The sequence below is a fragment of the Vombatus ursinus genome, unplaced genomic scaffold (genome assembly GCF_900497805.2).
Source record: "Vombatus ursinus unplaced genomic scaffold, bare-nosed wombat genome assembly UNPS02011700.1, whole genome shotgun sequence".
NCBI lineage: Eukaryota > Metazoa > Chordata > Mammalia > Diprotodontia > Vombatidae > Vombatus > Vombatus ursinus.
This window is the reverse complement of record NW_020951478.1, coordinates 5,247,689-5,273,036: the sequence shown is the minus strand read 5'-3', so window position 1 is coordinate 5,273,036 and position 25,348 is coordinate 5,247,689. Positions and strand designations below refer to the sequence as shown.

At 39.0% G+C, this 25,348-nt stretch overlaps 1 protein-coding gene across 1 annotated transcript in view; it reads left to right on the top strand.

The window, feature by feature from the left end:
- Positions 1 to 13,358: 13,358 nt before the first annotated feature.
- Positions 13,359 to 25,348, top strand: part of MRPS31 (mitochondrial ribosomal protein S31) — a 28,651-nt gene continuing 16,661 nt past the window's right edge. Inside the window, exons 1-3 of the mRNA XM_027856932.1 lie at positions 13,359 to 13,576; positions 17,441 to 17,743; positions 19,157 to 19,315. Coding sequence (XP_027712733.1) covers positions 13,452 to 13,576; positions 17,441 to 17,743; positions 19,157 to 19,315 — 587 coding nt within the window. The 5' untranslated portion in view covers positions 13,359 to 13,451. The remainder of the gene's footprint in view (positions 13,577 to 17,440; positions 17,744 to 19,156; positions 19,316 to 25,348) is intronic.

Sequence of the window (25,348 nt, the reverse complement as noted above, 5' to 3'; positions counted from 1 at the left end):
CAGTTTTCATTGCACTGTGCTTTCATACAGTATCTTGCCTAACTCTTACCTTTTCTTATGCCATATCTTATCTCCTCTACTGTGTGGTAAGCTCCTAGAGAGATCTCATTTCTTATTCTTTTTTCATAACCACCACAGCATTTAGCTCAGTGGCTGGCAAAAGGGTGTTCTAAAATGTGTGTTGAATTGATTATAACATAATATTCAGCATGTTATTTACTCCTGTACACTGTTGCCAAAGTGTTATTTCTTTTTTTCTTTTTTCTTTTTTTTGGTGAGGCAATCGGGGATAAGTGACTAGCCAAGGGTCACACAGCTAGTAAGTGTCAAGTGTCTGAAGTCAGGTCCGAGCTCTACCCACTGCACCATCTCGCTGCCCCTCAAAGTGTTACTTCTAAAGCATAGACATGACCATGTCCTTCTTCTCTTGCTCAAAAAGCTCCAATAGTTATTCTCTTTAGGATAAAATAATCTCTCTCCAGTCTACCTTTCCAGGCTAAGAACACATTACTCCCCTTCACATTCTAGCCAAACTGACCTATTTACTGTTCTGCACGCATGATGCTCCATCTCCCACTTCCTGACTTTATACAGGCTGTCTCTCATTTCTAGAAAACATTCCCTCCTCACTTTCACCTTTTGTCATCACAAGGTTCTTTTAAAGCTCAGTTCAAGTGCCACTTACTATATGAGATATTTCCTTAACCCCCCAGCTGCTAAGCCCTCATTCCCTTCTTCCCCCCTCCCCCACAAAAAAAACCCTACCTTGCATTTACCTCTTTATCTTTATATATTTATACGTTGTTTCCCCAGGTAGACTGTAAACTCCTTGAGGACATCAATTATTTGATTTTTTTTGTCTTTGTATCCCTACTACCCGGCACTGTGAAAGGCACATAGTAGGCACTTAATAAACACTCATTGTCTGATTTGTTCATAGATTCAAACTCATTTTTGGAATTCCATAGTCTAAGCAATATCTTGATATTCATTCAATGTGTCCTTTCAGTAAATGTTTATTGTATTCACTTGCTTTACAAGACAATAAAATAGGTGCTGTAACAAAGAAATCTAAGACAGATTCTGCCCATTCATCAGGGAGATAATTTTAGTGCATGAATAAAGTATAAGACAGTATGTGTTAAGTGCCATGAGCATTTGTTATGATATTGATCCAGTATAACCTAGAAGTCAAAAAACTCAAAACAAGCTCCCATTTTAACTGTCAAAATTATTTCATAAATAAAAGTATGCATATGTTGAACTACTGCTGAGAAATGTCATATAGAAGAAAAACAGGTAGTGAGTATATTTGGGGTGAGGAGAATAGTTTGCTAACTAGGCAAATGTGAAAAATTCTGTGAATAAGGAGAGAGTGGGAGTCAGGCCCTACTTACCATCTGGATCGGAATGCTTCTGTTCCTCTTTTTCCCTTTTCTATGTCTAGAGGCAATACTTACAGTCACTAGTTCACCCCTAATATCTTAAAGATTAAATATGTCTTAAAGATTAAAAATTTCAATGTGCTTTAAAACCTCAAAATGGCATTGTTAAAATTCTCTTATGTTAATTTTGTACATGTGTTAACTATTAATCATTTTGGATTTCCCCGAAGTAGGTTCCTAATTCATATCATATTATGTAGCAAGTCAAATTTAAAAGCATTCATTATGTGCTTTAGGTATGCCAGGCACCACTAGAGATACAAATACAAGAAATAAGAAAAATGATTCTTGCCCTCAGGGAGCTTCTATTTTGATGGCAGGTGGTATATGGGCTCATTACCCTTCAAAATGCCAAGTTAAATTTTCTTTTTCTTTTTTTGTGTATCTAAACCTTCTGCCTTAACACTGAGATGTGGATTCCTCCAATTTGTTGTCAGTTTACATGATTTTTTTCATGGTTCATGAAATGATCTTTTTGGGATTCAGGCAACACTTGAACATCATAAATTTCTCAAGATTGGGCCCAATTTTACACATAGGTCTGTGTAACATAATCTCCTACCTCAAAATAGCTCAGCTTGACACACCACCATTTAGGTTAATAAGTTTCTATTTTAAAAGGAACAAATACATATGGTAGAATAAGCATAGAAAGTCAGATATTGAGTATTTGCATATGATTAAAATATATGATCAAAAGAGAAGCCAGGCTGGTCATGTGGCAAGAGAGAAAACAAGTTAAAGTGAGGGTTAAACTTCAAAGCACTAGTTTCTTCATCTATAAAATTGGGGGTGGAGGACTGGACGAAATGATCTTGAAGGTCTCCTGCAGCTCTAAATTCTATGATCCCAAATGTTCCAGGTCCCTCTACAACAAGTCCCAACATGTTGTCATTCAGCCTTCACTTGGTGACCCACAATGAAAGGGAATGTATCATGACATCGTGCAGTCCGTTCTGTGGCAGCCCATTCTTCTCATGGTTAGCTTCAATTGTTAAGAAAAAAAATTTTTTGAGATGAAATCTACCTCACTGCAACTTCTATTCACTGCTCCTAGGACTGTTCTTCTGGAACCAAGCAAAGCAAATCTTAATTGCTCTTTCATAGAACACAGCTTCAAATACTTGCAGATGGTTATTATGCCTCCACTTAGTCTTTCCTTCTCTATGCTAACCATACCCTATTCCTTCAACCGGTCCTATTATGTCATGATTTTCAGTCACTTCACTGTCCTGGTCATGATTTCTTGAACACAAATCCATCTCTTATCCTTTGGTCTTGAAATCTTTCCTAAAATAGTGAGGTCAGATTTGGACACAATATTACTACTGTGATCTAAGTGCAACACCAGAGGGCAGCAGAGGACCATAACTGCCCGCATTCTGTGCTTCTGGTAATTCAGCCTAGCAATCCTTTGAAGTTCCATTCTGATGTCTCCTCTCTCCCATGAAGACAGAGAACAAACCTGGAGGGTTCTAACAAGCTGGACAGATTTTGAATATGAGCCTAGCAACAGACTAGGACCAGCATAGCTAAACAGAGATATTGGTCACAAAATATTGGTCACAAGATGAGGAATTTGTTTATCCATAACAACTCATGACTTGTCTAGTGAAGGTGCTGAAGGATTTGCATCATAAATCACATGTATTCTGTTTCTGCTGCTGCTGCTGTACTTACAAAATGCAACTATTCAATGTGGCCAATGGGCTGGGGTGTGCTGGTAAATGTTTAACAGTCTTTCTCCTCCAGGAAAAAAAAATGTACACTAGATTGCATTAACATTTCTCCATCATTTTCTTGTCTAGAGGAGTGGTGTCAAACTCAAATAGAAATAGGGCCCATAACAAACCTACACTTAAGGATCCCTGTGGGTTGTATATTTACTTAGTTTTAAAATGAATTATCTGTTTTATTGTATTTTTATTTAATTTTAAAAATAGTTCCCAGTTACATTTAAATTTGGTTCTGTCATTCCTGGGACAATTATGAGCCCGTGTGCCTGGGGCCCCTGTTTGACACCTTTGGTCTAGCCAATAAACAGCACAATAAATCAAGCCCCGATTGGTAGTGTTTGCTGATTTTCAAGGTGTAAACACTCACACTGGAAATTTAATAATTGACTTTCCTGAGCTATTTAAGCTGCCTCCCACACCTCCTAGTCAAATGGGCTATCCTACCTAGGATATCTGAATCCCTCCCTCCCTCCCAGCTCAGGCTTTCATCCTTTTTAACCAGCATTTGACAACTTTGATCAATCACTCTCTCTTCCTAGATACTCTCTTCTCCCTGGGAGACACCTGTATACTCATTCCTGGCTATGTTCTCTCTTTGATCTCTTCCTGACTGTCTGACTGCTCCTTCTCAGTCTCCTTTACTAGATAACCTTCCAGATCATTCTGCCTAAGTGTAAATGTATACCAAAGAAAGCTTTGTCCTGGGTCTCTCCTTTTTTTGTCTCTATCCTCTCTTAATGACTTCATTAGCTCACAAGGGTTTAATTATTATCTCTACACTGATGCTTCTAATGAGACTCCTAGTTTCTCTCCTGAGCTCAAGTCCTACATCACCAATTGCCCATTGATATTTCAAGCTCCATGTCCTATAGACACGTCAAACTCAACATATCCAAAATAGAATTTATTACCTTTCCCCTAAACTCATACTTCTTCTAAACTTCTCTATTTCTGTCAATGATACTAACATCCTTCATCTTACTCAGGTTAATAACCTTGGTGTTACACTTGCTTACTCATTCTCACCCCACATACCCAAGGAGTTGGCAAATCTCATCCTTTCTACCTCCATGATATTTCTTGCAACTGATCCTGTTTCTCCATTCCCACAGTCACTGCCATAACTACTTTTCTCATTGATTTTCTCTAGAATTATTGTAATAGCCTCCCAATTGGTATTCTTGACTCAAGTCTCTCCCTACTTCAATCCATCCTCCTCAGAGTTGGTTTTTCCTAAAGTGTAATTCTATGTCATTCCTCTACTCAGTAAATATCATTGGCCACTATCACTTCTAAAGTCAAACAGAAAGCCTCAAATAATAGACTTAGATCTAGATGGAAAAGTAAAGGCCGTTTTTAGTCCATCCTCTTCAATTAACACATGAGGGAACTGAGGCCCAATGTTGGTAAACTGTAAGCTCCTTCAATCAAGCATGCAAACATTTCTTAAACACCTACTATGTGCCAGCTGGGCACTGGAGAAACAAAGAAAAATAAAATAAAACAATCCTGGCCATTAAGGAGCAATAGGATATAAATTCTATTGGGGAAAACAACACGTAAACATATAAATAAATACATAATATATACCAAGTAAATATAAGAAAGGCAAGGGAAGAAAAGAAAGAGAACGAAACTTGAGATCTTAAATCTTGTGTTCAGTGCTTGGTGTCAAAACTTTTTAGCTGGGTGACTTACACAAGAATGTTGAAAACTAAAAATAAATTAATTAATTTTTTAAAAATTCTAAAATAGGTGCAGCTAGGTGGCACAGTGGATAGAGCACCAGTTCTGGAGTCAGGAGGACCTGAGTTCAAATCCAGCCTCAGACCAAACACTGGACACTAGCTGTGTGACCCTGGGCAAGTCACTTAACCCCAATTGCCAAAAAAACAAAACAAAACAAAAAAACAAAAAAAATTCTAAAATAAAATACTCCTAGTCACCCAGGTTTGCTACCTTGGAGCTACCCTTGACTCTGTCTTTTCCATCAACTCCCATATCCAATCAGTTTCCAAATTTTTCAACCCTAACCCTACAACATCACTTGCTTTTACTCCCTTCCCTCTACTCATATATTATCTACCCTGGTTCTAACTGTCATTACCTCTTACGTGGATTATTGTAATGGCCTGCAGTTGGTCTCCCTTTAGTCTCTTCCCTCTTCAAATTATCCTCCACATGACTACAAATGTAAGTCCTAAAACACAGATCTGACCATATCACTCCCCCCCCCCCCCCCGCAATGGTAACTCTTCAATGGTTCCCTATCACCTCTAGGATAAAATAAAAATTCATTATTTAGCCTGGCATTTAAAGCTCCCCACAGTCTGGTTTCTACCTACCTTTCCCATCTTATTTTAAATTATTCCCTTTCACATGCTTTCTATCATAGTCACACTGGCCTTCTAGCTCTTCCCCACACGTGACATTCCAGCTTCTACCTCTTTACCTTTGAACAAGTGGTCTCTCATATCTGGAATCTGCCCCTCTTCCAATACCCACTCTCCCTTAGAAAATCTCTAGCTTCTTTCGAAGCCCTGCTCATGTGTCACCTCCAAAAAAGGCCTTTCCCTTTCCCCCTTAAAACTTTGTATTATTTTGTATATACTATATTTAGCACTTAGTACTTACTTCTAGTAGAATATAAACTTCTTGAGGCCTGGGACTATTTTGTTATTTTCATATTGCCTAGTTCTGATTTCCCTTGTTAAATGTAAGCTTTTTGATAGTGCTATGTGTAATGCACTGTGCTAAGTGCTTTACAGTTATTTCATTTGATCTTCACAATAATTTTGTAAGGTAGCAGCTGCTATTATCCCCATTTTATTGTTGAAGAAACTGAGGCAAATTGACTTGCCTGGAGTCACACAGCTGGAAGGGTCTGAAGCTGGATTTGAATTAGAGCATTCTTGACTCCCAGCCCAGCACTCTATTGACTGCACCACCTAGCTGCCTCTCTTTGAGGGTAAATATTGTTTCATCTTCATCTTTGTGCTTCCAATGCCTGAACACAGTGCATTAATAGATTAATAGATTCTTGGTTGACTGAAACACACCTGTCTCCTCCAGAGAAAGAGACTGTAATGATTCCTACTTATGCGGAATGTGGATACTGTATACATTTTGCCAGTTGACTTTAAATGTTTTCTTTTGTTACAAGGAAAAGTTCAAGGGGGGTGGGGAGGAGTAAGGGAAAATGACTAGTGTTCAAACACAAAGGTAACAATATATCTTTTTTTTTTTTAAACCCGTTTAGCTTTCTCTGCAGAATGAATCGCAGACAAAATTTTGAAGTATTGGGAAGTTTGGGATCTCTGGCACCACTAGTCCGCCAGGTTCACAGTATCTTCTTCATATGGTCCAATAGCTGTCTGGGACTCTTTATTATATCTCTCCCAAAGGGCCCATTCTTTTGGGTGGAATGATTGCCCCATGCATCAAAACTTGGCTTTGACTCATTTTCCCCATGGACACTTCCTTCAACTACGTCTAATTCCTAATTTCCTCTTTTAACTTGCTTTTTTTTTTTTTTTTTGCTTTTCTAGTAGACAAGTAATCTGATAAATTGCATTAGTGTCTTGCTCAAGGCTACATGTGAGCCTTTACTCATCTCATATGTTTACATTTTAGAAGAATTTTTCCGGAAAATAAAGAATCAGAGATGCAATGCTTTAATCTTTTATTATTAAGGAATAGTTTCAGTGGTGGGAATTTCAGATGCACAGTGCTTGGCACTTATCAATGCTTATTCCTCTCCTCCCCTTCCCTAAACTAGAAGGACATCCAGGCACTTGGCTGCCCTTCAAAGTCAACCTTCTTGACATCTCTGCAGCCTTTGACACTGTTGATCACCATCTCCTCGTGGATATTTTTTCCTCTTTAGGTTTTAGTGACATCTGCTCTTTCTTGGTAATACTCTTACCTCTCTGGCCGCTCCATATGCTTCCTTGGCTAGATCATCTAGATCACAGCCAGCCTTGGAGGTCCCCAAAGACTCTGTCCTGGGCCCTCTTCTCTTCCCTCACCACTATGCTGCTTGGTGATCTCCTAAGTTCTCAAAGGTTCAATTACCGCTGTGCAAATGATTCCCAGATCCATAAATCCAGCCCTAATCTCTTTCCTGACCTCCAGTTCTTCATCAACAAGTGTCTTTTGGACATCTTGATCTATATATCCCCTTGGCATCTCAAATTCAGCATGCCTAAAAGTGAACTAATTATCTTTTCCTCCAAAATCTTTCCTCTTCTCAACTTCCCTACTGAAATCAAGAATACCACCATCCTCCCAATCACCCAGGCCTGAAAACTTGGTGTCATTCTCCATTCCTTGTATGTATGGCACTCACCCCATATATTGGATCTGTGGTCACATCTTGTCATTTCTACCTTTCTAGCATCTCACACACATATCCTTTCTACTTACCCAGCCATCATTCCAATTCAGGTTCTGATCTCCTGTTGTCTTAATTATTGCAGTAGTTTTCTAATTGATTTCCTTGCCTTGAATCTTCCCCTGTTCAAACAGGTCCATTCAGCTGACAAAGTGATTTTTCTAAAGTATATGTCATCCTTCTACTCAATAAACTCCAGTAAGTCATCTCAAATCCCACCTTCTCTAAGAAGCCTTTCCTGGCCCACCCAGGAGGCTAATGATTACCTACCACTTACTATATATATAATTGTTGTTGTGCAGTCATTTTCAGTCATGGTCAACTCTTCATGACCCCATTTGGGGTTTTCCTGAAAAGATACTGAAATGGTTTACCATTTCCTTCTCTACCTCATTTTACAGATGAGGAAACTGAGGCAAACAGGGTTAAGTGACTTGTGCAGGGTCTGAGGCCAGATTTGAATTTAGGAAGATGAGTCTTCCTGACTCTAGGCCCTGTACTCTATGCACTGTACCACCCACCTGTGTGTGTGTGTGTGTGTGTGTGTGTTCACACAATATATGTGTATGTGTGCATATACATATATATTACATGTATATACAAAAAATACATGTAGTATATACAAACTAGAAATAGAGGCATCTAGGTAATTCAAATCTGGCTTCAGACACTTATTAGCTGTGTGACCCATGGCAAGTCACTTAACCCTGTTTACCTCAGTTTTACCATCTGTAAAGTGGGGAAAATAAAATAAAAATCCTACCTCTCAGGATTGCTATGAAGATTAAAAGAGATAGTAACTGTAAAGTGCTTAGCCCAGGCACATAGTAGCTACTATACAAATGCTTATTTCCTTCCTTCCAAAATGGTGTGTGAATTTGTACAAACATAGTTATTTACATGTTGTCTCCTATTAGAATGTGAGCTATTTGATTGCAGAGGCTGTGTTTTTGCCTTTCTTTGTATGCCCAGAGCTTATCATACTCCCTGGCACATAATATGCACTTAAATATTTGTTTACTGTAACTATACTGGCAACCACCTATTCAGTCTACGTATAACATCAGCTCTATGCTTCCACTTCCTTACAGAACAACATACTCTTCTTTGTTAAATTTGATATCTGCTTGCAACTTTTAACCTCAAGGCTGAACATGTCACCAGCTTGTTTTAGAGGCACAAAAAGGTACTATATTCTCTGCACTATCCTTCCCTTTTCAGTTTCTTAGACATCAATTTATTTCCTGTTTCACAAACTTAGATATGACAGGTCTAAAGCTTGATTAATTCTCAACATCTCCTCAGAATCATTCCAGGAAAAGATCTGAACAGTATCTAATATCCCCAAACTTCAGGATGTTGCAATATAGTAGTTTTAAATTTTACTTTGCAATTACAATTTTTTTCCCCTTATTGTTAACTGTCTATTATTTAGGAACTGATTATTTGCTTTGTGAATTCTTATTGCTGTATTGTCTGGTTCTTGCCCCTGACCTTTGACCATTTTGCTCTTCATTTGGGCTTACATGTACCTACCTAAGCATCAGGAAACCAAGGACAAGGAACAAGAAGAGGAAGTGAAATTCATATCAGTCGACTTGCCACACATTTGCAGCTCTGATAAAATTTGGACAGAAGAGGAAGTTGACTATTGGTTGACTTAAAAAAAAGTATTTGTAGTATTTAAAGTATAATTTGTTTTAAATTGTTTTCTATTACCACAGACAAATAGAAGTTGGTTATCTGCGAGGACAAGGAAGGGAAGACTTAATGAATCCAGCAGTCCAAAGTCTTTTTTTTTTCTCCTAATGAATGCAGTTAAAATTTTTTCTCCTCTACAACACATAGTATTCCTCTGAAATTAACAGCATTCCAGTTTTGTTTTTAAAAGGCAACAGTTACTTTAAGTTCCCAAAGTTTGCTTTGCTCTTTCTTAATTTAGATCTTTCCACTTATTAATATCTGCAAAAACAAGATTTTGGAAATAGTAACTTTTCTTCCAACCAAGCTGACAACCTGGTTTTACTGTCAATGAAGTACCCCATTGCCAAATCAGTCTCAGTGTGTCATCATCTTCAGGCCGGAAATTTGACAGTGGAACTGGAAGATTTATAAATGGCCCTGGAGATGACTGAAAATGAGAACCAGCTGGGTGGACAGATGAACGGAATTAACATTTTTCACTAATGTCTTCGTATGGATTGTTGCCATTTTCTCCTCTGTTCAGACTAGGGCTACTGTATCATGAGACATCTCTGACAAAGCCAAATGAATCCATTCTTAAGACTGGCTCCACTTGGTCTGGTCTGCCTTGTGCTAAAGGCAGGATAGAAAGGATGTGTGTGTGTGTGTGTGTGTGTGTGTGTGTGTGTGTACACTTGCTCTAGCGTGCCCATGTGTAACTGACTGAGGGTGTGGCCAGGTTTGTAGCCAGAGTGGGGAGGGGTGGGGAAGTGAATCAGTGTTAGAACAGATTGGGGTATGGGAAGAGCTGTATTTCCACTTTCAAGTTTCGTTTTTACTACTTCCCCAAAGCTACTGCCTTGTATAACTCTGCTGAATGCTGGAGGGGGAGTCAGAGGACCTGGGTTTGAATCCCAGCTCTGCCACTTACTAGCCTTATGACCCTGGGAGAGACACATCTCTTTTGGCATCAGTTTCCTAATTTGAACTGAGGGTGTTGGATTAGATGATATCTGAAGTTCTTTCTAACATTAAACCTATGATCCTTTGATGGGTAGCACTTTTCTCATGGGACAGCTAGGGGGTCCAGGGTCTGGGGCACTGGACCTGGTATAAGGAAGACCTAAGGTCAAATCTAGCCTCAGACACTTACTAGCAGTGTGACCCTGGACAAGTGACTTAATTTCTGCTTGCCTCAATTTCCTCATCTGTAAAATAGGAATAATAATAGCACCTACCTCCCAGGATTGTTGTGAGGATCAAATAAGATAATTCTGAAGTGCTTAGCATGGTGCTCAGCACACAGTAAGCATCATATAAATGTTGTTGTTTAGTCATTTTTAGTTGTGTCCAACCCTTCATGACCCCATTTGGGGTTTTCTTAGCAAAGATATTGGAATGATTTGCCATTTCCTTCTCCAGCTCATTTTACAGATGAGGAAACTAAGGAAAACAGGGTTTGCCCAGGGTCACACAACTAGTAAGTGTCTTGAGGCTAGATCTGAACCCTGGTCTTCCTGACTCCAGGCCTGGCATCTATCTACTGTGCCAACTACTTGCCCCATATAAATGTTAGTTGTTATTATTATTAGTTAAAAGCATGGCCAATTTGACCAATAGGAAGCAGAAATCATCATTGTCATTGACAAAGGGCTCTGACAGGTCTTCCCCAAAACATTTAATATTTAAACCATTGTAGATGGGGAAAAAAAACAATATTTTCTCTTACTGATGGTTTTGTGTTGTCATCATGTATCTACATTAAATCAATGTAAATATTTCAAAGAAAATAGTACTAGTACTACTTTCAATTAGAACATAAATAACATAATGATGAGTCAGTCTTTCTATATCCTTGGAGAAAGGACACACTTAATTTTAAGTGCTATTTAGAATGTGCCTGAAGGACTGCTGGTTGGTTATCCCAGTCTATATTCCAGAAAATGGAGGAATCTTTACAGATTCCTAGTTATAGATATCACACTACAACCATAGGAAATGTAGGAATCTATAGATTGCTAGTTATAGATAACTTCATTTTTCTTTTTCTGGCAATCAGGAGCAAGATATTTCATAGGATTGTAGCTCTGGAGTTAGAAGTGACTGAATCTTTCTCTGGGAGAAAGATCAGTGAATTTGGAGATGAAGATTTCAGTCTCCATATCTATAATTCTATAGATATAAAATGTCACATAAATATGTAACATACACACATATTAAAGGCTAATTTGGAGGAAATAATATTAAGCCATATAATCTTAGTATTTCTCATCAGACCCAAAAGACATGAAGTATCCAATTAATGATAAGTCTAATGAAACAAAATCAAACACTCAAGTATATATTGTATTAGAAAAACATCCATAACTATACTTTTAGGCTGTATTTTCAGAATTACCTAAATTTCACTTCTAACCTAGGACTATGGTTTGCTACAAAGGTTGGGTGGGGTGGAGAGGGGGAGAATACTGATGGACTATTTTTCCTCAGATAATTAGTACCACTAATGGAATTTTAGAGAATGCTAAAAGTGCCATGAGAGTTCCGATCTGTAAAGTAATATTGCCACAGCAATGCATGCTTTGGTGGCATTGCTTCTCCTTGCTTCTGACACTTATAGTTCAACTTTTTTTTCCCCCACTTCCTCTCTGGAGGGATGACAAGGGAAAGAAAAATGAACATTTTCCTCTTTTGGTCTCTGGAGCTATCACCTACGGTAGTATGCTGTATTGGGAAGAGTGCTAAACTTGGAGTCAGGAGACTTGGGTATGATACTTACTATGCAATCCTGGTCAAGCCACTTCTATAAAATGGAAATAATCCTTGCATTATCCACCCTCATAAGGTTCTTGAAGAAGGAGATTTGCAAAGCATAAATGCAAGTTTATATGTGACTTTGGCAAATAAAAGGTATTCTATAAATGCATGCTGATTACTATAAACAAATGGTTCTCCCCCCCATTAGATTATATGCTCCATGAGGGCAGGAAATGGGGTGAAGAGCTAATTTAAGGTCAAAGAGGCATAAAGTAAAGAATACTAAGTCAGCTTCAGGTTCTGTGGCTTTATGACCTTGCATAACTCACTAAACCACTAAGCTTATTTCCTCTTCTATCAAATAGAAATATTAGTACTTACCCTGCCCATATATTAGGGTTGTAAGAATGTTGCAAGAATGTTGTAAGAATTTCATATGCCATGAAAGTGCTTTGAAAAGGTGTGCATATTCCTTGGAGAAGGTTGAAAGAAAAGGTGCTCTCCAAGGTCCTTTTCCCTTCTTAGAGGATTCCACAGAACTATAAGATTTAGAACTGAAAGAGATCTTACTCATCATATGATCCAACCCCTTCATTTTACAGTGGAGGAAACACAGGCCCAGAAAAAAGGATAATAATAGTGCAAAGGATAATACTAGTAGGCAAAGAACTTCACATATGTCATTCATTTTCTCCTTAACAACCCTGGAGGGGTTTTTCCCATTTTACAAAAGAGGTGCTATTATTATCCTTATTTTACAAATGGGGCAACTGAGGCAGAAAGAGGTTATGTGCCTTGCCCAGTGTCTCAGGGCACTTTTGAACTCCTGTCTTCCTGACTCCGGGTCTGTGCTAGACAGGCATGACTCAGCTGGGATGAGATTTGCCCAAAGTAAAAAAGGTAAAATTAATCGGTAGAGCTGAGAATGGAACAAAGGTGTCCAGCCTTTCAATGCCCTCTCCATCCTCTCCTTGATTTGTAAATGTCAGGATTTGAGTCCAGGGACCTTGATTCAAACCCAGGCCTGTGTCATCAGCCCCCTGTATGACCTTGGGAAAATCTTTTAACCTCTCTGAGACTCAGTTTCATCACCAGTAAAATGAGATATTATTACTTATTAAAACTGGATTAAACTGGCCTCTAAGGTCCCTCCCTGTCTTAAATTCTAGGCTCCTAAAGGGAGTTACTAAAATTAACGTGTGCGAGAGGCCAGCGCGGGCGCCTCTGGGAATTAAAGCACCGGACCGCGCAGGCGCGCTCCCCTCCCAGGGCTGGTGATGTCATGCGTGACTCCTGGCAGCTCCGGAACCAAGTGACGGAACTCCGTAGCTAGCCGGATGGAAGGGAGCGCACACGGAAGAGGTGGGAGGAAGAGAGAAATGTTGTTCAGCACGGAGAACGCGTGATTTCCGGTCCGTTTCTTCATTCGCCGCGGCGATGTTCTCCCGCTTCTCGGCTCTCGGGCCCAGCCGCCCCCTCCTCCTCCGTCTTCCCTGCATCCCCTGTGGCTCCGAAGCGGCGATGGAGATTCGGGGACTGTGGCCCCTTCCTGGCCCGGCCAGGTACCGCCCTGCTCTCTCCCTCCGCTCCCCGCACCCCGGAGCCCGGGGGTCACCCTGGCAACCGCGCGCGTCTCATGCCCCGCCCCCGTGACCTTTGCCCTCGGAGCCCTCTCCTCGCCACCTTCTCTGCGATCCTTTGCTCGGACCTAACCTTGGGCTCTCTGTCCCCGAGCCCCGGCCCTCCCTTCGGACGGCGTGCCGGCCTCCTCGCTGCCTGCGGGGTTTGGTGGCTAAAACACACCCTTCCCCCCCCAACCCCCCATGGTTTTCCTGTAGTATAAAGGGGAGGCTAGTGCATTGTGTAATATTAATAATTAAATTAGCTGTAAAGAATCACATTAGGTCCTTGGTGGAATAATAAATCCCATTCTAATTCCTTTTTGCAAGTAGCTAACCAACGTTTGTTGAATTTAATCCTCAGTAACCTTACTACGCCAAGCCTTTATTTTTAACTTCCTGTTCTTCCCAACCCCGTTCAAGGCTTTTTTATCATACAGTGGATAGAGTTCTGGGCCTGGAGACAGGAAGATGCGAGTTCAAATCTTGCCTCTGACTCAGGACAAGTCATTTAGCCCTGTTTGCTTCAGATGATCTGAAGAAGGAAATGCCATTTCAGTATCATTGCCAAGAAAATCCCAAAATGGGGTCAGAGAGTCAGACAGGACTGAAAAACTATTGAACAACAAATCCCCCTAATCATATTCTGTATTCCAGCTGAACTTGATGGTCTTGTTGTATCCCCTTCCTTAGTGCATGTGTTTTATTGTCATAGCTGGAAGGTTTCCATTCCCATTCAGATATCATCTCCTTCATAAATAGTAATGATAACCAACATTCATTCACATAGTGATTTCTATATGTTGTTTCATTTGGTCCTTACAACAACTGTGTGATGTAGATGCTGTTATCCCCATTTTACAGGTGAAAAAACTGGCACATGACCTTCCTCAACATTGTCTCCCCACCAAAGTGAGCTCTCCCTCCAATTTCACATAATTTTTTGCATTTAGCTCATTCTTCTTGGATGTCATTCTGGACATCTTAGTTATTTGTTGTACTCATTCTTCTAACTATCAGGGGTTGAGGCAGGTTCCCCACCTCTGGACTAGATTGGAAACTCCTTAGGAGTAGGTTTTTGTCATATCTTTAGTACCTATGTTATATCTTTAGTGCATAATACTATTTCCCTGCATATAGTAATGTTTGAAGGAATGAATACAAAAACGAATAATGAGCTTCCCACCCTCATTGGGGAGAGAAGACTGGTATACTGGCAAGTATAGAAGTACAAACAAAGTATGGCAGGAAATACCAGAGTTCTCATTGAGGGGAAACCAGAGAAAGCTTTATGGAAAAGTTAGCATCTAAGCCTAAAAGAATGGAAATGGGAGAAATGGGGGTATGCATTTCAGCCATGTGACCAAAGTTATGGAAGTGGAAAAGACCTGCATGACTTTTTTGATTAGTGAGTTTTTCCATTTGACTGAAGCATAACATATGTAGAAATAAGGCTGAAAAACCTATCAAAAGCCATATGAAAATGTGCTCTAGATAAAAAAGTTAGAGAAATGTGCATTTAATGCAGATCAAAACGACTATGAGGTATCCCATCACACCTATCAGATTGGCTAACATGACAAAATAGGAAAATGATAAGTGTTGGAGATGTGGGGAAAATGGGAACACTAATACATTGTTGGTAGAGTTGTAAACTGATCCAACCATTCTGGAGAGCAGTTTGGAACTATGCCTAAAGGACTCTAAAACTGTGTACACCCTTTGACCCAGCAATACCACTTCTAGGTCAGTATCCCAAAGAGATCATAAAAATGGGAAAACAACCCACATGTACAAAAATATAGCAGCTCTTTTTGTGGTGGCCAAGAATTGGAAATTGAGGGATTGCCCATCAATTGGGGAATGGCTGAACAAGTTGTGGTATATGAATGTAATGGAATACTATTGTTCTGTAAGAAATGGTGAGCAGGCAGATTTCAGAAAAACCTGGAAAGACTTACATGAACTGGGGCAGCTAGGTGGCACAGTAGATAGAGCATCTGCCCTGGAGTCAGGAGGAGCTGAGTTCAAATCCAGCCTCAGACACTAGCTGTGTGATTCTGGGTAAGTCACTGAACCCCAATTGACTCACCCCCCCCCAAAAAAAAGACTGACGTGAACTGATACTGATTGAAGTGAGGAGAACATTGTATACAGTAACAGCAACATTGTACTATGACCAGCCTCAATAGACTTAGCTCTTCTTAGCAATGCAGGGACCTAAGACAACTCCAAAAGACTTATGATGGAAATACTGTCCACATCCAGAAAAATAACTATGGAGTCTCAATATAGATCAAAGTATACTATTTGCTCTCTCTCTCTCTTTCTTTCTTTTTTTTTTTTGGTTTCTTCTTTCTCATGGTTCCTCCCATTGGTTCTAATTCTTCTTTACAACACGACTAATGTGAAAATATGTTTAATATAAATGTATATGTAGAGCTTAGACTGCATGCCATCTGGGGGAGGGGAGAGAGGGAGAGAAAATTTAGAACTCAAAATTTTATGGAAGTGAATGTTGAAAACTAAAAATAAGTAAAAAGGGGGGAAAAAGAAATGTATATTTAAGCAACTCTGAGGTTGCAAAAATAAGAGCTATTGGGCTGCTGGAAAACAGACATATTAACGTACTAGTAGTGGAGCTGTGGATTGGTATACCCATTCTGGAAAGCAATTTGAAACTAAGTCCCAAAAGTCGTTAAACTGCATATGCATTAACCCAACCATACCACAGCTAGGTCTGTACTCTCACGAAATCAAATAAATACAATGGCAAAGAACTGGAAACTGAGGGAGTGCCCACCAACTGGGGAATGGCTAAACAAATTATGGTATATGAATGTGATAGAATATTATCATGCTGCAAAAAATAATGGAGATAGTTTCAGACAAACCTGGGAAGACATGTATGAAATAATGCAGAGTGAAGTGAGAAGAACCAGAAGAACACCATATATAGTGATAAAATTGTCGTGCCAAACAACTTTGAAAGATTTAAGAACTCTGAACACAGTGGCCATCCATCATTCCAGAAGACTAATGAGGAGCCATACCACCCATCTTCTGACAGAGTAGTGATGGATTCAAGAGGCAGAATAAGACATACTTTTGGCCTCTATATATAATTTATTACAAAAGGTTTTTTTTTTCCTCCCCTACTGGGGAAGGGGGAAGTGTAAGGGAGAGAAAATAGATATATGTTAATTGAAAAATAAATGAGAAAAATTTTAAAATACTAGAAATGTAGGTTGGTATCAAATAAGGCTAGAAATTGTTGAATGCCAACTGCTTTTAGTAGGTTTTAGGGAGCTATTGAAGTTTTTTGGGGGGGAGGGTTTTATCCTAAAGAGATCTATGCATGAGAAAGATAACTGCTGGTTGGTATATGGGATTGGTTAGAACAGGAAAACACAGTGTCAGGAAAATCAGTTAGAAGTCTGTTGAAGGAGTCAATGTAAAAGATGCAGAGGGTAGGATAGGAATGTAGTGGGAATGGAAAGGAAAAGGATAGACAGGAGAGATATTTCCAAGACAGAATCAGTGTGACTTAACATGTGATTAGATGTGAGGAATCAAAGATGATTAAAGCTTCAGACCCAGGAGAATGGTAGTGCTATTGACAGGTAAAGGTGGTGCTATTAAATGGTAAAATTTTGAGGGGGGAAAAGCTCTGATTTTGACTAAAAAGCATAAATTCAAAGTCCTGAGTACCATTAAGAGTAGCAAATAGGTGTAAACTCTTGGATTACCTTCATATAATATACATTTCTTTTTTCTTTTCTTTCCTCTTCAAAATTTCTGTCCTAGGACAGAATACAAAATCCAAAGGTGTTTTGGCACAAACAGTGTGATCTACAGCAAGAAAGATGAGTCTTCTGTTCCTGTTGCAAAGATTTCTGACAGTGTTCCAGAGAGCCAGGATAATGAAAAGAAAAAGGCAAAGAAGAACTTGTTGGATGTTATAAGGGGCATGAAAGTTGAATTAAGTACATCAGACATATTACAGGACACAAAAACTCAGGCAACCAAGACACAAAAGGAAGAACTTAAAAATTTGGGGAGGACAATTAGAGTGAGCCAGACAGCTGTGGAAGATTCTTCACCTGAGAGGTAAATTGAATTTTCATCTGAATGTTCTTTGAAGTGATGGTTTTTTTTTTAATTAATTAATTAATTAATTTTTTTTTTTTTGGCTAAGCAGTGGGGTCACAGAGCTAGTGCATATCAAGTGTCTGAGGCTGGATTTGAACTCAGGTCCTCCTGACTCCAGGGCCAGTGCTCTATCCGCTGTGCCACCTAGCTGCCCCTGATGTGATGGTTTTGATATGCCATTTTTTTCCTTTGAATTTGTGCTGTTTAAATTTGAGCTTTTTTAACTCAGGTCCTCCTAACTCCAGGGCTGGTACTTGATCCACCATGCCGCCTAGATGCCCTAAATTTGAGCTTTTTAATAACAAATAAACATCGTTCTCCCTCCATTCCAATCTAATTCTAGTACTTCATTGTGATGTGTAGGTGATCCTGGATTCTCCCAAGAATATGCCCATTGGAGTATAAACTCTGATAGGTCATAATAAGATTGATAGGCTTCAAGTATAGGCCCTCTGACAAACTATATGACAAGCCCTCAGGCTATAGAGAATAAGCTAAGTTCTGAGAAATTTTCCACTGAGGGAATAAATGTTTTCAGCTACAATGATTCATGAAGATGTGCTAATAAGTATGTAGATAGGTTAGAATAGGAACAGATGGAGTCAGGAAAATTAATTGGAAGGCTGTTGAAGGAGTCTAAGAGTTACAAAGTGCCTAGACTAAGGTGGTGTTAGTGGAAATGGAAAGAAAGGGAAAAGATTTGAAAGGAACAATCTAGCAGAATTTCAAATCATGCAATTACTGAAGAAAAACATGAATAACACTAATATAGTGATGAACTGAAGAATTATTGTTAATTTCATTTTATTTATCTGTTCTTAGATTGTACTTGAAAGTAATAAAACTGAATCTTTAACAATGTTACATAATTCAGACTTTTTACTGAAATAAGTCTGACCTCCCTACTTTATTAGCTTAGAATAGTGAGTTGTATAATATATACATACACATCTATTTAATACAACATCATTCTAAGGTTAAATGTGCTTCAAGAAGTGGGTGTTTTAAAACCAAAGTAATATTGAGGATCTCAAATTTGTTTTTGAGTCCTTAAGTTCTAAAACTAGTGGAGCTACATGACCTGGTATAAAAAGGCAAGATAGACATCACTAATGTGAAAATATGTTTAATATGAATGTAAATGTATAGCCTATATCAGATTGTGCGCCATCTTGGGGAGGGTGGTGGGGAGGAAGGGGGAGAAAAATTTTAAACTCAAAAGCATATGGAAGTGATTATTGATAAATCAAAATAAATTTGTTTTAAAAAAAGGCAAGATAGATTACAAGACCATCATTTTGCATTTTGCTTAAGAGATAGATGAAACAGTATGTAATATTTTGTTTTCTTTCCTTTCACATTCTCCTTCAGTCACCAGTCGCTGCGTCCTGAATTAGTGGCTGCTGCAACTGCTGTTGCTGATTCTCTTCCTTTTGGCAAACTGTCAGTCAAATCAGAGTTGCTGCGTCAATTGAGGAAACATGAGAAAGACTTCAGAGCACACCAAGGAAAAGAAACAGTTAAAATAAGGTCAGTAAGTTGAATGGTGATCTTTGTAATGGTACTCAAAGTAATCATTTTTTTCATTTGACTGATATGTGTCAACTATAGCTTAATATAAGTTTGTCTCAAAAACAATTAAAAATGCCACAAGTAAGACAGTTTCAACCATCAAAAGGCTAGTTTTTTAGAAATGAAAAATAGTAAGGTGGAAAGAAAACAGTAAGTCTAAGAACATTTTTTTTCTTTTTTTCTTTCTTTACTTCCTTCTTTTTAGTTTTCAACATTCACTTTTATAAGATTTTGAGTTCCAAATTTTTTCCCCCTTCCTGCCCTCCCCAAGACAGCATGCTATCTGATATAGACTATACATGTACAATCATATTAAAAATATTTCCACATTAGTCATGTTGTGAAAGAAAAATCAGAACGAAAGGGAAAAACTGTGAGAAAGAAAAAAACAACAACAAAAAAAGAGAAAGTAGTGTGTTTCCATCTGCATTCAGACTCCATAGTTCTTTCTCTGGACGTGGACTGCATTTTCCATCATGAGGCTTTTGGAATTGTCTTAGATCATGGTATTGCTGACAAGAGCTAAGTGTATCAAAGCTGGTCATTGCACAGTGTTGCTGTTACTGTATACAATATTCTCCTAATTCTTCTCACTTCCCTCGGCATCAGTTCATGTAAAATTTTCCAGGTTTCTCTAAATTCTGCCTGCTCATCATTTCTTATAGCACAGTAGTATTCCATTACATTCATATACCACAACTTGTTTGGCCTTTGCCCAATTGATGGGGAGCCCCACAATTTCCAATTCTTGGCCACCACAAAATGAGCTGCTATAAATATTTTTGTACATGTGGATCCTTTTCCCTTTTTTTGATCTCTTTGGAGTGCAGACCTAGTAGTACTATTGCTGGGCCAAAGGGTAGGCATAGTTTTGTAACCCTTTGGGTATAGTTCCAGATTGCTCTCCAGAATGGTTGGATCAGTTCACAACTCCACCTACAATGCTTTAGTGTTTTAATTTTCTTTCTTTTTTTTTTTTTTAGTGTTCTAATTTTCCCACATCCACTCCAGCATTTGTCATTTTCCTTTTCTGTCATATTAGCCAATCTGGTAGGTGTGATGTAGTACCTCATAGTTGTTTTAATTTGTATTTTTGAGTCTAATTAATAGTGATTTAGAGCATTTTTTCATATGACTATAGATAGCTTTAACTTCATCTGAAAACTGCCTATTCATATCTTTTGACCATTTATCAATTGGGGAATTACTTGTATTCTTATAAATTTGACTCAATTCTCTATATATTTTAGAAATGAGGCCTATATCAGAGACACTGGCTGTAAATATTGTTTCCCAGCTTTCTGCTTCCCTTTTTATTTTTGTATTTTTTTTCTGTTTCCCTTCTAATCTTGGTAGCCTTGTCTTTATACGAAAGCTTTTTAATTTAATGTAATCAAAATTATTCATTTTGTGTTTCATAATGTTCTTTATCTCTTGTTTGGTCATAAATACTTCCCTTCTCCATAGATCTGACAGGTAAACGGTTTGCTTCCATTATCACCCTTTATATCTAAATCATGTACCCATTTTGACCTTATCTTGGTCTAGTAAGATGTTGGTGTGTGCCTAGTTTCTGCTGTACTATTTTCCAGTTTTCCCATCAGTTTTTGTCAAATAGTGAGTTCTTATCCCAGAAGCTGGAGTCTTTGGGTTTATCGAACAGTAGATAGATTACTGTAGTCATTGACTACTGGAAGAAGAACCTCCATTTAAGGAAATATTCCTGTGAAAGGAAACATTTTTCTAAATGAAGTAGATTGCTGAATGTATACACTGCATGGCCAGTAAATTCTTCCTTGGCCTTCATAATCTTTGTCCTTATATTAATTACAGAATCTTTATGCTTAGCCTCTTGACATTCCCATAGCACAAAATTCTGAGTATAAATTGTGAAGAAACAGAAGCCTAATTATGATACACATATTTTCAAAGTTATGATAAAAAAAGTTAAGGTGAAGCATTTGCAGATTGAGGTGAAGAAGGTTAACAATAAGCATTTTGTGGAGGACTCTTTGGAAAACTAGGAATCAGACTTTACTGGAGGAGCTACTTGGTACTTGGCCAGTCTTGGTAGTTTCAGTTATATTAACCTATGAACATTTTTACTTCCTCAGTTTTCACTTATTAGTTCTTTTCTCCCTTTATGTGCTGTGTATATCAATTCCAACCCACTTTCTGAGGCAATTTCAAAGATAAACAGTAATAGATCTGGATTTCTGTCTAGATGTTCCACTGTCTTCTTTTTCCCCCCAGCTTAATAGTATTTTATTTTTTTCCAGTTACATGTAAAGATAGTTTTCAGAATTCATTTTTATAAAGATTTTGAGTTCCAGATTTTTCTCCCTCCTTCCCTCTCCCCACCCCAAGATAGCAAGCCATCTGATATAGGCTATACATGTGCAATCATATTAAACATATTTCTACATTAGTCATGTTGTGAGAGAAGAATCAGAACAAAAGGGAAAAACCACCAAAAAAAAAAAATGAAAATAGTCTGCTTTGATCTGTATTCAGACTCCACAGTTCTTTCTTAGGATGTGGATAGCATTTTGGAATTGACTTGGATCATAGTATTGCTGAGAAGAGCTAAGTCTATCATAGTTGATCATTGAACAATGTTACTATTACTGTATACAATGTTTTCCTGGTATTGCTTAGTTCACTTAGCATCAGTGCATGTAAGTCTGAAATCTGTCTGCTCGTTTCCCCTATCTTAAGCCCTGCTTATTCTCTTTTCTCTTTATTTTTACTTTCTGCCATGGTGATCTCATTAACTCCATGGCTTCAAGTATCTGTATTATGCAGATGACTCAAGTGTACATATCTAGTACTGACCTTTCTACTGAGCTCCATTCCTGTGTTACCAAATGCCTTGGAGTCTCTATCTGAATGTCCCATGAGCATCTCAAATTCAGCGTCTGCTAAATGCAGTTCATATTTCACCCAAAACCTATCCCTATACCAAATTGCCCCACTTATGTTGATGACATCACTATTATTCAACTCACCCAAATTTACACAGTTGGGGTCATGACTGAGTTTTCATTCTCCTATCCCTACATCCATTCAGTTGCTAAAGTTTAGTGATCCTACCTATACAGCATTTCTTATGCCCAACCCCTTCTCTCATCTCAGAGCCTTGAACCCCTACTTAGGCTGTTGCCACTTCTCTCTTGGACTCTTGAAATAGCTTCTTTATTGGTCTCTGTTCTTTTATTTTCTTGCCTTTCCAATTCATTATCCACCCAACTGACATACTGATATTCCTAAAAGAGAACTGACTGTCACCTCTTACAGAAAATCTTCAGTGACTCCCTCTGACCTTTAAGATAAACTACAAAATCCCCAGCCTTTCACCTTCCATAGTTCAACTTCTGCCCACTCTACCAGTCTTATTCCATATAGCTACCAATCATACACTCTCTGTTCCAGATATACTGACCTGCTAAGGTATTCAGCATATGTGACGTTCCATCTTTCATCTCTGTGCCTTTGTACAAGTGGTCTCCATGTCTAGAATTAATGACTGAATGAGCATTTATTAAATCCTTCCTATTTTCAGAGCACTGTGCTAGTTACTGGGGATACAAAAAGAAGAGCAAGGCAGTCCCGGCTCTCAAGAACTCACATTCTAATGGAAGATGATGGACGGTTTCAGCTATAAATAAATGGAAAGCCATAATGGTTTTCAAGAGTTTGGCAGCAAAGCAAATGATAGTGCATCTCCTTTAATGTCATTCCCATGGAAAAAATCATATTTGTTTCTGTTACTGGACCATTTGACAATGACAAAGACCTGGGCAGCAAGAACTTTCTTTTCCAAGTCTTCAGTAGCTCTGTCTGCAGAAGCATTCACTTCTGCATGAAAGTTGATCCCCTGGATGGTAGCTATGGGAACTGGGCTGGAAGCAGAATCAGTGGTCTCCGGTGGGGGGGGGGGGGGGGTCTGGAAGGGATGTTGAGGGGATAGGGTCGGGATCCTGGATTATCTCCACAAGGGCCTAAAGGAAAATTATGGTGAAAGTAGTGTTGGTATCTTAACTTGACTTTCCTGGCGTATGCCAGCCACCTCTCCTTCAGGGTACCTTGCTACTTCATCTAGGCCGGCACTTGTGCCCTGTGGTTAACGTGTGGTGGGGGGGTGGCTGGCCCTTTCTCCATGGAGGCTGTTTCTGTGGATGATTGCTGTAGTGGCTGAGCTGGAAGCAGGGCCAGTGTGTTGGTATGGAGAGGGGGCATATGCACAGGGCACTGTGCTGCCAGGGGCTCTTGGGTTTACCTTCTGTTGGTGTGACCCTCCCTCTCTTCATGTTGTTTTAACAAATCCCTAACTTCTTTCAAATCACAGCTTAGCTACCACCTCCTACGTGAGGCTTTTGTGGACACCCTCCCCAACCCAGTTATTAGTTCCTTTTCACTCTCTCTCTCTCTCTCTCTCTCTCTGTTTCTGTCTCTCACTTTGTTTTACTTGGTATATGTGTTGTATATTTGTATGTGTGCATGTATCCCCCCAGTTCAATGTAACGTTCAAGAGGGTAGTGGCTGCTTTGTATTTGTATCTCTAGTGCCCAGGGCCTTTCTTATAATAGGCCCTACATGCTAATTGAATTAAATTGAATTATCTCACGTCAACTTGGTCCATTTGCTGAGTGACATTGCTTCGATTTAGATATGCTTTAAGTTATTCTTGAAGGGTTTCTTTTGCCAGGCTTATTGATGGCACGTTACAGGAAGGCAACTATACAACTGCAGTGGCTTTCTGGTGTTTTATCAGTCCAGCCCCAAATACAGAAGTGTTAGTGATGATGTTATTTAAATAGGACCGATGTATTTGACAGACTTCCTCTTACTTGTATCCTAAAGCTGCTTCTGAGCCTTCCGCAAAGTTGACAGGATTTCTCACCTGTTTGCAGTTGGGCACATTCAGTCAGGAGTTAGGTGTTGGATCCCTGGAGCTGGGTTTTGGATTCCTGCAGTTTTGCCCTTTATCCTGACTCCTGATGGTGATTGACTTCGCTCCCTTGATGGGAATTATCATTTAGAGAGACTTGGAATCGTAAAGTTGTGCCAGACTAAATCTTATGCTTGTTTGGTAGTCAAATTCATTTAGAGCCTTCACTTCTGTGATGCTAATGAAAGCAGTTGAGACATTTCCTGGGTTCTAGCATGGGCCTTCAGCCTTTGTCTGTGTTATCTTCAAGCCTTTGTGCTGCCGCCACACGGTTCTTAGGGTTGTTAGTGTATCATTGCTCTCATCTGCCTCCTGTCTGTCCTGAAAACTTTTCTGTGGGAGATATGGACAAGTGGGTTCCTTAAATGGTTTCACTCTTTTTAAGGAGCTTATAACTGGATCACTTACTTCTTGAACTACTTTTTTCAGTCACTTAATTGCTGATTTGCACCTGAATTCCTGTACTTTTAGGAGTTCCTCATCCCCTGTTTTTTTACCTTCGTTACTTTTCGGTTTTACATACAACTTTTGTTTTGTTAATTTTTTTCAGGAACTTGATTTTTATTTTTCCATTTGTAATACATTTATGCAGCGGGTATAAGTGCAAGACATTGAAGGAGATACAAAGTTCACCTAAAACATATTCCTTATTCTCGAGGAGTTTTTAATCTGTTAGGGATAGTCCCTATAGTTCAGTAGTAGATACCAGTCAGTCAAGCATTTATTAAATGGCTAATAGGTGCCAGGCACTATGCTTATCTTTGGGGATAAGGACGTGGAAACAAAATTTAAAGTCTCCTCCATCAATGGGCTTACGTTCTATTGGCGGAAATAAAATGTACATAGCTATATATAAAACATACTGCATAAATATAAGTTGTTAGGGCATAGGCTAATAGTGGGTCAGGAAAGGCCATGTGTAGAAGGTAGTGCTCAAACAGAGTTTCAAAGAGAGCAAGAGATTCCAAGGCAGAGGTAGAGGAGTGCATTTCAGGCATGGCAGACACTCAGTTCTAGGGTACAGAGATAGGCAGTAATAT